At 39.2% G+C, this 13,190-nt stretch overlaps 1 protein-coding gene across 3 annotated transcripts in view; it reads right to left on the bottom strand.

The window, feature by feature from the left end:
• The window catches only part of TBCEL (tubulin folding cofactor E like), a 76,912-nt gene that overhangs the window by 38,638 nt on the left and 25,084 nt on the right, over positions 1–13,190 (bottom strand). For all 3 annotated transcript variants that reach the window (XM_047877984.1, XM_047877985.1, XM_047877983.1), the window contains 4 exons: positions 10,707–10,856; positions 8,872–9,011; positions 2,247–2,428; positions 679–935 (listed from right to left, as the gene is read on the bottom strand). In XM_047877984.1, coding sequence (XP_047733940.1) covers positions 679–935; positions 2,247–2,428; positions 8,872–9,011; positions 10,707–10,839 — 712 coding nt within the window. In that variant the 5' untranslated portion in view covers positions 10,840–10,856. The remainder of the gene's footprint in view (positions 1–678; positions 936–2,246; positions 2,429–8,871; positions 9,012–10,706; positions 10,857–13,190) is intronic.

Raw genomic sequence — 13,190 nt, 5'->3', positions numbered from 1 at the left:
ACATGTCATTCCACGTTTGTCCCAAGCACAGAACACCAAGAGTGAGCCCTCATGTGAGATACGGACTTTGGGTGATGATGTGAAAATGTAGGCTCGATTAACAGATGTATCATTTTGGTGCTGGAATGTTGAGAGTGGGGAGGTTGTGCATGGGGGGGGTGGTGCAGAGTATGCGGGAACTCGGTACTTCCTGCTCAATTCTGCTATGAATTTAAAACTGCTCTAAAACATACAATTTATTAGTTAAAAAAAAATAGGCTAAAAATACTCATTTCTGGGAGACACAGAATCAAATGGCAGCAAACTGGCTACTAGAAGAGAAAAGTAAACACTTACAGGGTACGGTAGGTTGAAATTCCTTAACCTGAATCCAGACAAAATGGGCTAGTTTGTCATTCCTTGTACTCTGACTCTGCCTTTTACTGTCCAACTCATCAATCTGTCTCACTCCTTTCATGGTATGACCTCTTCAGCATATAAAACATAAACAGCTAATAAGATGCTATGCCACTTGGTATTTATCATTTACGAACACGGACGCCCTAAATTTAGCTAATCAACTGGCACCTGCATGTCACTCTTGAAAACGCATCCTACAAGGAGGCAGAGCCGTGACTGAAAGAAATACACTATCATTGATCTCATGTGTAAGCTCAGATCAATTTGCATGTACCTCACCTGACTTGTGGAGGCTGATGGATCGTAGATTCGGAAACAACCTGGCCAGTGAATCATCAGGCTCCTCAATAGCATTCAAATGATTGTTCGCCAGGACGAGAGTATCCAGTGAAGGAAACATAACTCCTAACTTTCGTATTTCAGTCCAGTCTTGGAGGTTATTGTCTGTTATATGTAGGAGCTTAAGAGAATGACAGCAAATAGAAGGACAAGACACTGTTTCATAGTCGTTAAGGCACAGGAAGAGCTCCTCCAAACTGCAGAGAAAAAAGGAAATATTTCATTGTTGAAAGCAGTTATGTTTCTACTTTGCACCTACTTTCATTTATTCCATAAATAAATAAGTGCCTACTGTGTGTGAGGCTCTGGTAGGTACTGCGGGCAAGACATAAAGATGTCTTTCTAAACCTTAAAATATAGCTGGAGACACAGAAGCCAAAACACATAAAACAGCAGAGAACGATATAACCCAGGATGATAACCCACTAAATTAATTTTGTGCTTAAATAACTAAATGCTAAATAAGGCAGTACTCACTCTAAGATAGCAGTTCACATAGGAGTGGAATTGAAATTGTAGTTAGAATAGTCAGGGAAGACTGCATGGCCTTGAAGGAAGGGCAGACTTGCAAAAGTTGAGAGGAGATAGAGGAAAATCCCAGAAACAATGTGAACGCAATGTGTGGAAACAGAAATATTAACTATCATTTACTAAATTCCTACCCTGAGCCAGGCCCTGTTCCAAGTGCTTTATAGACTGTACTATTTCTGCCAGGTAGATGTAGTTACACCCATTTTACAGACAAGGAAACGGAGTTCATTCGCTTCTCCACGGTCATATGGCCAATAGGGGGAAGCAGGCTTTCCAAGCTCATTCTCTGCCATGCCAGGGGTTGTGTGAAGTGAGTGGCAACCAGTCTCATTAGAGGGATGGTGAGAAACTCAGATGGAGTAAATGGGGTGAGACCAGATTCAAAAGGCTTTGATAAGTTCCATATTTAGACAAAGAAACTACAGTTTCACATATTTCTTTAAGCTGCTTCCTTTGAGTACTCATGTGTTTATTCAAAGCTACATACAAACAAATGTAAGAAAGCATTTCTAAACTGACAAACAAAAGCATAATTTCTTGTTTAAATTATCGAAAAGAGTTCCATTTTCCCATCAGGCCAGCGAGGCACTTAATCATCTGAGTGTTAATATATTTTATAGATCGTATGATTTTTTCTTTTCGTCCCAAAGAAAAGCGCTGACGCAAAATTCTGAAATCAGGTAATCAGAAGATTAAAATGGAGAAAGGGTGGGTTGATCTAGAAATGATAAGTGCTTCTCAGGGATATTTTCTCGCCAAAGGATGACATATCTTATGTCTCGGTGCTACTCAACACTAAACAAGTATTCCAAAGAAAATGCTACTAAATTACCCTCCTTCTAAGTACTTCATTTTTCTAACTTCGTTCTCCACCCAATCTGCTGTTCTAGTGTTTCTGAGATGGGAGATCAGCAGTGATTCTATGTACTAACAAAGATGGCAACACAGCCCCCTCCCATCATGCTCTCTGAGCTTACTCGGGTAACTCCTGCAGTATCGTGTGGACCGTCTCCCAAGAAGCTTTGCTGTTGTTGAGGACAAGTTTGCGAACCCCAGAGAAGGACCCAGCACATGTTCTTTCTAAAACCGACAAATTCAGAGGGTTGGAACTCAGGTTTAGAAACTCCAACTGGGGAACATTTGACACAATTTTACTGACCTGGGGAGAAAAAAAGAAATGCATATCAGGCAGTAATCAGAGTTTTTAAATCGCAATCATGCTCATAAAGCTTAAGTGAGTGGGGCTCCAGGCAAAAGGCCATTCACATTAGGGAGTCGTGTTAGTGACGATACCTACAGAGGGGCGTAAGTAATTTCAACAAATCTTGGCAAAGAATTTAATCTTTCTATGAAAGAGTGACATAACTGAAAATTAATGGTACAAAAGAAAGACTTTACACGTTGCCTTTGGCAAGGTTTTTGATTCTGTTCTGGATGATATTCTCTTTGATAAATGGAGAAAAGATAATTTTGATGACGTTTTAGGCTGCAAGTTTCTAGAGACCTGAGACTGGGTCATGTAATTCTCTTTGAATTTCTCCTGCCTTTTGTCCTCAGTACAATATTAAGGCTAATTAAAGATTTATTGAAGAACACACGGTAACAGCTCAGGTGCTCAAAACTGACATAACCACAATCACTTAGAAACAGTTTCAACTTGGGGTGCCTGGGCAGCTCAATCAGTTGGGCGTCTGACTTCCGCTGAGGTCATGATCTTGTGGTTCGTGAGATCAAGCCCCGAGTCAGGCTCTGTGCCTCCCTCTCTCTCTGCCCCTCCTCCACGCATGCTCTACGTCTCAAAAATAAATAAAACATTTAAAAAAATTTTTTTTAAAAAGAAAGTTTCAATTTGGCTCAAAGATGACCAAATTGGGGGCACCTGGGTGGCTCAGTTGGTTGAGCGTCTGACTTCAGCTCAGGTCATGATCCTGTGGTTTCACGATCTCGTGGTTTGTGAGTTCAAGCCCCACATGGGGCTGTCTGCTGTCAGGGCAGAGCCCACTTCAGATCCTCTGTCCCTCTCTCTCTGCCCCTCCCCCACTTGGCTCTCTCTCAAAAAAATAAGATAAAATAAGATGACCAAACTTTATATACACTCAAAAACAAAAAGCATCCATAACAAAAGAGAAAACATGATCATCAATTTAACGATTTAGCTAGAAACTTGGTAGGAAAGAAGATTTTTTTAAAAAAAGGAAATCAGCATTACTCACCTTAACTATTAGCTCTACATAGTACTAGTCTCTTTTTTTTTTTTTCAACGTTTATTTATTTTGGGGACAGAGAGAGACAGAGCATGAACGGGGGAGGGGCAGAGAGACAGAGGGAGACACAGAATCGGAAACAGGCTCCAGGCTCTGAGCCATCAGCCCAGAGCCTGACGCGGGGCTCGAACTCCGGGACCGTGAGATCGTGACCTGGCTGAAGTCGGACGCTTAACCGACTGCGCCACCCAGGCGCCCCTAGTCTCTTTTGATAAAGCTTATTTCACTCAGTTCTCAAAACAACTTGCAAGATAAACTATTTTCATTTTAACAAATGAAGAAAGTCAGGCTCAGGAATGTTAAATAATTTGACTAAGGTCTCAGCATCACAAGAACCCAACCTAGGATTTAAAAATCAGAGCCATGGTTCTTCCAACATACCACAACTAGATTATAAATACAACCAGAAAAAAAGAACGAGCTTAAACAAGTATGAAGTAAATGTTCAAAGCCCAGTAAATGTAGTAAGCAGCAAATAGGAAATGTGGTGATTAAACGTTATGAGAAATAGGACTGTTTTCAGAGTCAAAAAAAGCTAGGTTCAAACCAGGTTCCAACACTTCCTAGCTGTGTGGTCTGACAAGTTACTTTACCTCCCCAACTCTCCATTTCCTCATTTGTAACTTAGAGACAATAGGACCCACCTGTTTCACAGGACTGTTGGTGGGAATAAATGAGATACAGTGTAAAGCACTGAACCCAGTGTAGAAACTGATTTCCTTACCTATTCCCCAATAGGATGTAAATTCCATGAAAGCAGGGGATAGTTCACTACTGCACAGTGGGTACTTAATGTCTGCTGAATAAATTAATGGCACAACATCATTCAATAAATGTAACTATTCCTAACATAGTAAGTATAGTATGAACCAATCTGTCAACCCTGGCTGTATGTTATATCGTATGGAATATCCTAGAAAGATAAAATTGGACTATAGTCTAATAATTCAAGCAGGAAAAAATAATATATGTTACAAATAAAAATATTCTTTAAAAGGTTAAGGCTAAAAAGGATTTGGGGGTAACCTTACACTAATGATAAGATTTTAGAAAATATATTAATTACACAGGCAAATGTACTTCTAAAAATGTCCTACAAACAAACATTGAGCGAGTTTCTAGGGCAGTATACTGACTTACCTTTTTTAAACTCTAAAAAAAAAAAAAAAGAAAAAAAAGAAAAGACTCCTTTAGTCAGAGTGATACAGCTGACCCTTGAACAACGCACAGGTTAGGGGCACCAACATCCCACAAAGTTGAAAATCTGCCTACAAGTTTTAACTCCCCTGAAACTTTACTGATAGCCTACTGTTGACAGGAAGCCTTAATGATAATGTAAACAGTCAATTAACTTATCTGTATGTTGTATGTATTATGGACTGTATTCTTACAATAAAGTGAGCTAGAGAAAATATGTTTTTGTTTCGTCTTGTTGTTTTAGTAATATGTGTTTTGTTTTCATATAGAGAAATATAAAGAAAACTAAAAAAGGCCCCAATTCAACAGCCCGGTAATCCTTAATGAAGTCAAAACAGAACAGTAACAAAATGTTCACAGTTATGAAATTTGAACAGAACAAATTCTTGCGATTCTTCCCAGAAAAAAAAAAATGCATGCATATTCCAACATATACACTTACATCTGTAGATATTTTAAGAATTTTTACAAAAGAGATCCTCTCTTTTACACCTGACCTTTTTTCTTCTCTTTTTCTTTTTTCTATATGTTTCAAGCTTTTATTTAAATCCTAGTTAGTTAACATATAGTGTAATATTAGTTTCGGGAGAAGAATTTAGTGATTCGTCACTTTCAGACAACAGCCGGTGCTCATCACAAGTGCCCTCCTTAGTACCCATCATTCGTTTAGCCCATCCTCCACCCACCTAGAGAAAATGTTATTAAGAAAACCGTAAGGAAGAGAAAATATATTTACAGTACTGTCCTGCAAGAAGCCTGCATGTAAGTGGACCCACACAGTTCAAACCTGCGTTGTTCATGTGCCGAAACATGGAGTGAACTTACACGACCTTCTAGGTCTCTACAGTTCTATGATTTAATAGAGGAGCCTCTACTCTGCTTGTAAAAATGAAGAAACTAAAGTTTTAAGAAAAATGGGGAAAGGGTTGTAAGATAACAATCTGTAACTTATACCCAAGCTATTCTCTGCCTCACCTGAGGGGCTAATTCCTCCCTCCTCTCAACTACTTGGGTTAATTTCTCCTATAAAATGGTTTTGATAAGAAAGGGAGGAAAAAGGAGATGCCTTGGGAAATTCAAGTCAAAAGCTAAAAAATGCATCTTTTTTCACACACAGATGCCCAATTTTCAAAGGATGGAGACAAATCTTTGCCTCCCCTCACAGTATTACACTTCTCACTCATATTTATCTTTGTCCCTGAATATACATACAGTAGCCAGTAGTTTAAACTACAAAAGAAGTTACTTATAACATTAGTGACCATTCAAAACACGAAAAGAACAAACTATCTTATTTTGTCCCACATTGCTATATCAAAAACTGGCCAAAATAAACTGACTTAATGGCCAGGGATGAATTTATCGTTTCGGTGATCAGGTACACAGGTTGTAATGAGGTCGAAATGTAATGTCTTAAAACTGTGACCTATGAGGCATTTGTAGCCTGGCAGAGTTTAATCTATCCTAAAAATCAGTATTCTTCTGCTGTCAGTGTTTCTCCCATCTCTCTGTGCTCTCTGATAGATATTCTAGAAGATTGGCATCAACTACAGTTAAAGCAAAGGACAAAATATAAAGGAATGATGAAAACAAAAATAAATTGGAAAATGGAAACCCGAATGGTAGCAGCAACAAAGATTTATTTGAAAACTGCCTGGATATACACTTATAGAGGACATGTAAGAATATACATACAGAGCACAAATGAACATATGACCCTCTGGCCATACATGTTAATGGATGGAAAATATTTCGTGTAGACCTTTCTCTAAGCAGAGAAAAGGCTGAACTGCCTAGTGTAAACTCTGTGTTCTGATCCACGCTGACATAGATTGTTCTTCCGAGGCACCAGCTCGATCACTGTTAAACTGTTCTCACCACTTGGCAAAAGCTTAGCTTATGTATGTGCTCAAAGCACAAAACCTTGGTGAAATTTTACACTCCCAAAGAAACACATCTAAGGGAATCAGCCTGCGAACATAGGATGTGAAATGATTCAGAGGAAAATGTGGTCTGACTTGTCACCCGTGCAGGTTAAAGACTCTCCCAGGAGGTTCAGCAGCGACCACTGTGGGAATCCGGGAGACGGGGAGGGGTGAACCAGGCAGTTCTTGTTGCCTCTGTGCAGCATGGACACAGCATGCATGTCAACTAAGCATCTCAAAGGACCAAGAAGACAAAGACTGTAATTTGTTGAACAGTGAACTATACTAGTTGTTTAGATAAATGAATTAGTAAATAAATCCATGTACAAATAGAGATTATTTCTTGGAACACAAATCTGCATATATATTAACAAGTCACTTAAAAATCAAAGGACATGCATCTCAAAGAATTTGGTAAACATCTTAATAAAAATAGGAAATGTAACCAGAAGCACAGTTATCAGAGTAAACAAGACAATGAAACAGACAAATAATAAGAAAAGCTGAAGAAAACTAGGTCACTGACAGGTTTTTTTTAAACAAAAAAGCTGTCTTCGAATCTGTATGGCATTTAATACCCACAAAGCACCTCAATGATTAGTTTCATCTGCAGCCCCGTCTTAGAGATGAGCAAAGCAAAACACCAAAGGATTAAGTGAGCTTCTTAAGATCGCAGGAAAAGTTGGAGCAAGAGGTCTTGATCAATCCTTAAGATACAATCATTTGTTCATTAATGCATTCAACAAACATTTGAATACCTAGTACGACACTCTGGGTGCTGATGATAATAGAGACAAAAATCTCGACTTTTAATAAGCTCAGGGTCCAGCAGGAAAACTATCAAGAATACAAGTGACTGTACTACATTGTGATAAATGATCACATGTATCATAGCAGCAGGATACAGGTGCTGGGATAATGTACTTCTGCCTGAATGAGAGCCAGGGAAAGTTTCATAGAGGAATAGTGACTTGGGCCAAGATACATGGGAAGGAAGAGGCCAGGGAGACAAGGAAAAGCAGCAGTGGACTGAGAATGAATAAAAGCAAGGAAGCTTTTCATGTCAAGAGTTTATCATGAGCTGCAAGAAAAAGCATATGGCTAAAGATGGAGATAAAGCTCTAAAAGTAGCCAAGGGCCATATGGTGGAAGGCTACATTTAGAGAGTTCAGATCTTAGCAACTAAAGGACTTTAAGCAGGAGAGTGTCATAATCTTATTCCATTTATTAAAAGGAGTCTGGTTGCACTATAGAAGACAGCTTATGGGAAGCCGGAAAATCCATCAGGAAACTTTCTCCACAGTTTAAGCAAGAAAGAAGATCCTAAATTAAGGCAGGAGAATGAATGAAGTAGGAAGAACTATTTTTCCCTAATTCTTTTTTATTTTTTTATTGGAGAGGGAGAGAGAGGGAGAGAGAGGGAGAGAGGGAGAGAGGGAGAGAGGGAGGGAGGGAGGGAGGGAGGGAGAGAGAGAGAGAGAGAGAGAGAGAGAGAGAGAGAGAGAACCTTAAGCAGACTCCATGCTCAGCACTAAGCCTGACATAGGGCTCAATCCCATCACCCTGGGACCATGACCTGAGCCAAAATCAAGAGTCAGATGCTCAACTGAGCCACCCAGGCACCCCTTCTTCCCTAATTCTTAACAGTAGCTTCCACGAGGTAATTTTATCATCAGGTAGGCAATGTTATGTTGTTAATACTTTTATTTGTGTAGTTGGTTTGACTTACTCTGAGGTCAAAAGACATCGGGTCTGTCAAATCACCTATGAGACTTAATAGAATAAGGAAAAGTTTTAAAATATTCGTTTTAGAAAAGTTCTTAAAATTTGGAGTAAATTTCAGTAATAAAAATTAATATTTTTACAATCTTAGTTTTGAGCTCAAGCAATTTTTATGTGAATTTATAGTAATAAATGGTGAACGAGTGGTACAATGAACACAGGACGGGTAAACTAGTGAAACAGTAGAAACTCCAGTGCATTGTTGGCAGTCTACACCTCTGCAGCCTTATTAACCTCTAGATGCCTGGAATAAAGTTCCTTGGTGCTTTTCACATTAATGAAAAATTAGCAGTAACAATGTTAATTGAAAAAAAAAAAACCAACAGAACAGCCGAAGTAGTCAGTTATTTATCTTGAGACACAGAGCCAAGAATCTCCAGTGAGCACCAGAATTCAGTAGAATTCACCAAAATGCAGCAATATAAAAACTTTACCTCATGCCAGTCTTCGAGTTTGTTGTCAGAAAGATCTAGTTCCGACACATGAGCACAGAAGGCAGCAATTTCTTTTTCATCTCCTGCACATGTTATTCCACAGCTGTTCAACACCAGTACACTTGGGAGGTTGAGGCGATCTGAATCGGGGGCGGGGGGTGGGGGTGGGGTGGGGAACACAACACTTTCTAAATCAGCCTGATTCTGGTCTACATACATTCAGCCCCCAGGAATCAAAACCAAACAGCACAAAATAACACGAGGACCTGGAAAATACAGAATATGATGGGATCAAAGGGTACTGAATTTAACGGGAAGCAGTCAAATATGGACCAGGAGGAGAACAAAAGTACTGGACTAGTACAACCCAAAAAGGCTTGCAGGCTTCCCCCCATGGCAGGATTGCTGGTCTCAACTACAAACAACACAGCTATCATCCTTGCTATGATCTTATCATCTGAACACTAGAAACTGTGATTCATCTGGACTACCACTGCCTTCTAATTGGCCTCAATTCTTTCTTTTTTAAAATTTAGTTCAAAAGTATCATTCTGGATAGCTCTTTTCTCTCTGTCTGATGTGTATTTCCACCAATTGCTGCCCTTGAAAATTATTTCAAACCGTTAGTTAGTCTACTGTGAAATCACTCCTATTTTCAAATTCCTATCATTGAGGAAATCCTCCTCACTTAAGTGGATTCATTAAAAATCTACATCTCTTTCTCTCATACTTCTCTGCCAATCTTTTCTGTTTCATATCCACGTAGAATGTGTCCTTTATGAAAATTAGACATTTAAAAATGCATCATTGTAATGGGAGAAAGTATTGCAGGGTCTTAAACTATTTAATGAATTTGGTCCAACTACTGCCTGATTCAAAAATACGTGTCAATAAAACCATGCTTCTTGCCCTAGGAAAAAGGACAGACATGAGAATTCAGCCACTCTTTCCCTATCTGGTATGAAATAAGGACTCACAAAGGAAACATTTGACTCACGGAGTCCTCAAATCATATAATTTTTCAACTCAGCACTTTCCAGTATCAAATTTTTCAGCATGGAAATGAAGCTTGAAAAAAAATGACTAAGAAAGCCACCTCTTTCTGCTATTCCAATTTATATGGAGTGATAAGACAGTTGTATTGAGGAACACAGGAACTAAAACACTGTCAATATTGATCTCCACACTCACCAAGAACTACATCCAAGAGCTGTTCAATACGCATGAGCCTAACACGTAAGTGAGAGACACATCTTGCACATTTCTAAATGCTGTAGATCTCTGCTCACACCATACCCCCTCTCCTAGATCTATGTCTTTATCTCCTCCCTAACCAAATTCTACATTCTTAAAGAGTCCGTTCAAGTCTCATAGCTTTGAACCCTTTCCTGGTCATATTTATTAACTCTCTCCTAAGTTTCTTTCCCAATCACTGTGCCAATCACTTGGCTCAACGTGAACTGCACATAACTGTGTTAGATGCTTGTAAATGTGAGTATCTTGTAATCCAATTAGGTTGTAAGGTCACTGAGGGCACAGGCCAGTCTTGGACTATCTCACATCCTCTGAAGTTCCTCGTCAGAACACATATTTGAAACATCACCACTCAGATATTGTTCGCCCCTTATGAGCGCAAGTAAGCCAGCTTCCAGCCAGTCTGTAGGAAAAGAGATCCTTTTGGGTTTTTCAAAAAACTGAAGTCCTAACAAGAAAGAAAGACTATGCAACTCGAATTCCAAAATAAAGGAAATAACTTACAAACAAGGCAATATCTGGTTTGATGTCCTAAGTACTAAGCTCCAGTAAATAAATGTTTTAGGTCACGTCTATCTTACCTTTCATAGGAGAGCCCTGAGGTGTGGCTGGGACGTGGACTCCCATCCCAGGACCACGACGGTAAGGAAAGTTTTCAGGACTATATTTTTCACATAATACTTGCATAAAACTCCTTCCACTAGGTTGATCCATCTTCCTTTCCTAAAATTCTACAAGAAACCAAGAAATCATCCAAGTTACTCATTTAGCATAGAAGAAATTTGTATCGCAAACCAATTATTTAGAATGCACCAGCCCAGGCAGTACAGACATATGAGACATGGTCAACGCTCCCAGGAATATACACTGTGGTGAGACCTTACGATATAGGGAGGCTACATATGTAGACAAATGACAGCAATGCAGTCCAGTATATGATAACTGCAATCCAGAATAACAGTGCCACAAGATGTTGATGAGGAGACAGTCATTTCCAGCCAATGGAAATAGAAAGACTTTGGGCTGGAACATGGGGTTTATGTGGTAAGTTAGAGGAAAAAGGACTAAAAAGAAAGGTATAGACTCAACATCAGATTAAAGAGCTTAGATGAATCCGTTGATATTTATCCCTCAAAATCCATTCTCCTCTTCTTCCACCCTAAGAGAATTTTTAACTGTATACATCGGACTTAGGGATGAGTATATGACTAGGTTCTAGTTGACGGGATAGAAATGGTCTATGGCAGATAGCCAGAGTAATGCCTTTGCCTCCTTCCTGGTCTCTGGCTCAATTCTATTGCCTAGAAAACAAATACCACCTTGCACTATGGGCCCAAAAAACACACCCCGAGGAAGGAAAACAAAGAGCTGAAAGGAACCTAAGTCCCTGAGGACTTCATGGAACTGGGCTGCCATAATGGTGCTGGATTGCATACCTCTGGAAATTTCTGTGAAAGATATATAACCTTCTGTTTTATTTAAGCCAGTGTTCAGCTTTTCAATTACTTACAAATGGACCTAATCCTAACTAACACAGAATGTCATTTCTTTTGGTTTTGAGTTTGGGTAGCGTCTTCAGTGTCTAACCTCAGCTTAGGGTCCAAATATACAGTAACTCTAGCATCCTCTCAGTACTCACGTAGAGGTTAAAACGGGTAATGTTAAAAATATGCTAGGGAACCCTAGATGGCTCATTCAGTTGAGTGTTTGACTCTTGATTTTGGCTCTGGTCATGAACCCAGGGTCATGGCATTGAGCCCTGAGTTGGGCTCCGTGCTGAACATGGAGCCTGCTTGAGAGTCTCTTTCTCTCTCCCTCTGCCCCCTCCCATGCTCGTGCCCTCTCTCTAAAATAAATAAATAAACAAGCAAACAAAACAAAGTAAAATGCTAACTTCTGACAGCCTGCTAACCCATTATCTTGAGGGGCTGGCCTATGAGCTATATTGAATATAAATCAAAATGTAGGCAACTAATTGACCTCCATAGTTCCAACTATCAGATGCTAAGCTTTTTACTAAAATAATCATAAAAAGGAAGGTGAGTTAAGAGTACTCTAAGAAGAAGGGATAACATGTAAAAAGGTATAGCAATCAGAATGCACAATGGCCTAACAGAAAATAGCATAAGGAGTAACTAATCAGGAACCTCAGAGGAGATCGTATGTGCTACATTAAGAAGCTGGACTTTATCCTGTAGAAAACAAGACGAAACTAACAGGTTTTAAGAACGGGAATACAACAATTAAAATTTGTAGGAAGCTCTTTTTGGCAATCAAGTAGCTGATGAATAAGAGGAAATACATATCAAAGGCAGGGAGAAGAGCTAGAAGGATACCACAAAAATATAGGAGAGACCTCAGGCAAGGAAAATAAAAGCAAAAATACATTATTGGGACTACATCAAAATAAAAAGCTTTTGCACAGCAAAGGAAACCATCAACAGAACAAAAGGCAACCTACTAAACAGGAAAAGATATTTATAAATGATGTATCTGATAAGGGGTTAATATTCAAAACATATAAAGAACTTATCCAACTCAACACTAAAAAAAACCCAATTAAGATATGGGCAGAGGACCTGAATAGACACTTTTCCAAAGAAGATGTACAGATCGCCAATTGGCCCATGAAAAGCTCAAGCATCACTAATCACCAGGAAAATGCAAATCAAAACCATAATGAGGTAACACCTCACATCAGTCAGAATGGCTGCTATCAAAAAGACAAGAAACGAGTGTTGGAAGAGGATGTGGAATAAAGGGAACCCTCAAGCACTACCGGTGGGAATGTAAATTGGTGCAACCACTGTGAAAAAACAGTATTGAGCTTCCCCCCAAAGTTCAAAACAGAGATACCATATAATCAGTTTTTCCACTACTGAGTATTTACCCAAAGAAAGTGAAAACACTAACTCGAAAAGGTATATGCACCCCTATGTTCACTGCAGCATTACTTACAATAGCCAAGATATGGAAGCAATCCAAGTGCCCAGACAGATGAATGGATAAAGATGTGGCATGTGTGTAGGTATGTATACAGACAGACAGACATACATACAATGGAA

Source organism: Prionailurus viverrinus, chromosome D1 (assembly GCF_022837055.1).
Source record: "Prionailurus viverrinus isolate Anna chromosome D1, UM_Priviv_1.0, whole genome shotgun sequence".
NCBI classification, from domain to species: domain Eukaryota; kingdom Metazoa; phylum Chordata; class Mammalia; order Carnivora; family Felidae; genus Prionailurus; species Prionailurus viverrinus.
Note: the sequence above shows the minus strand (reverse complement) of the source record. Positions and strands in the feature narration are given on the sequence as shown.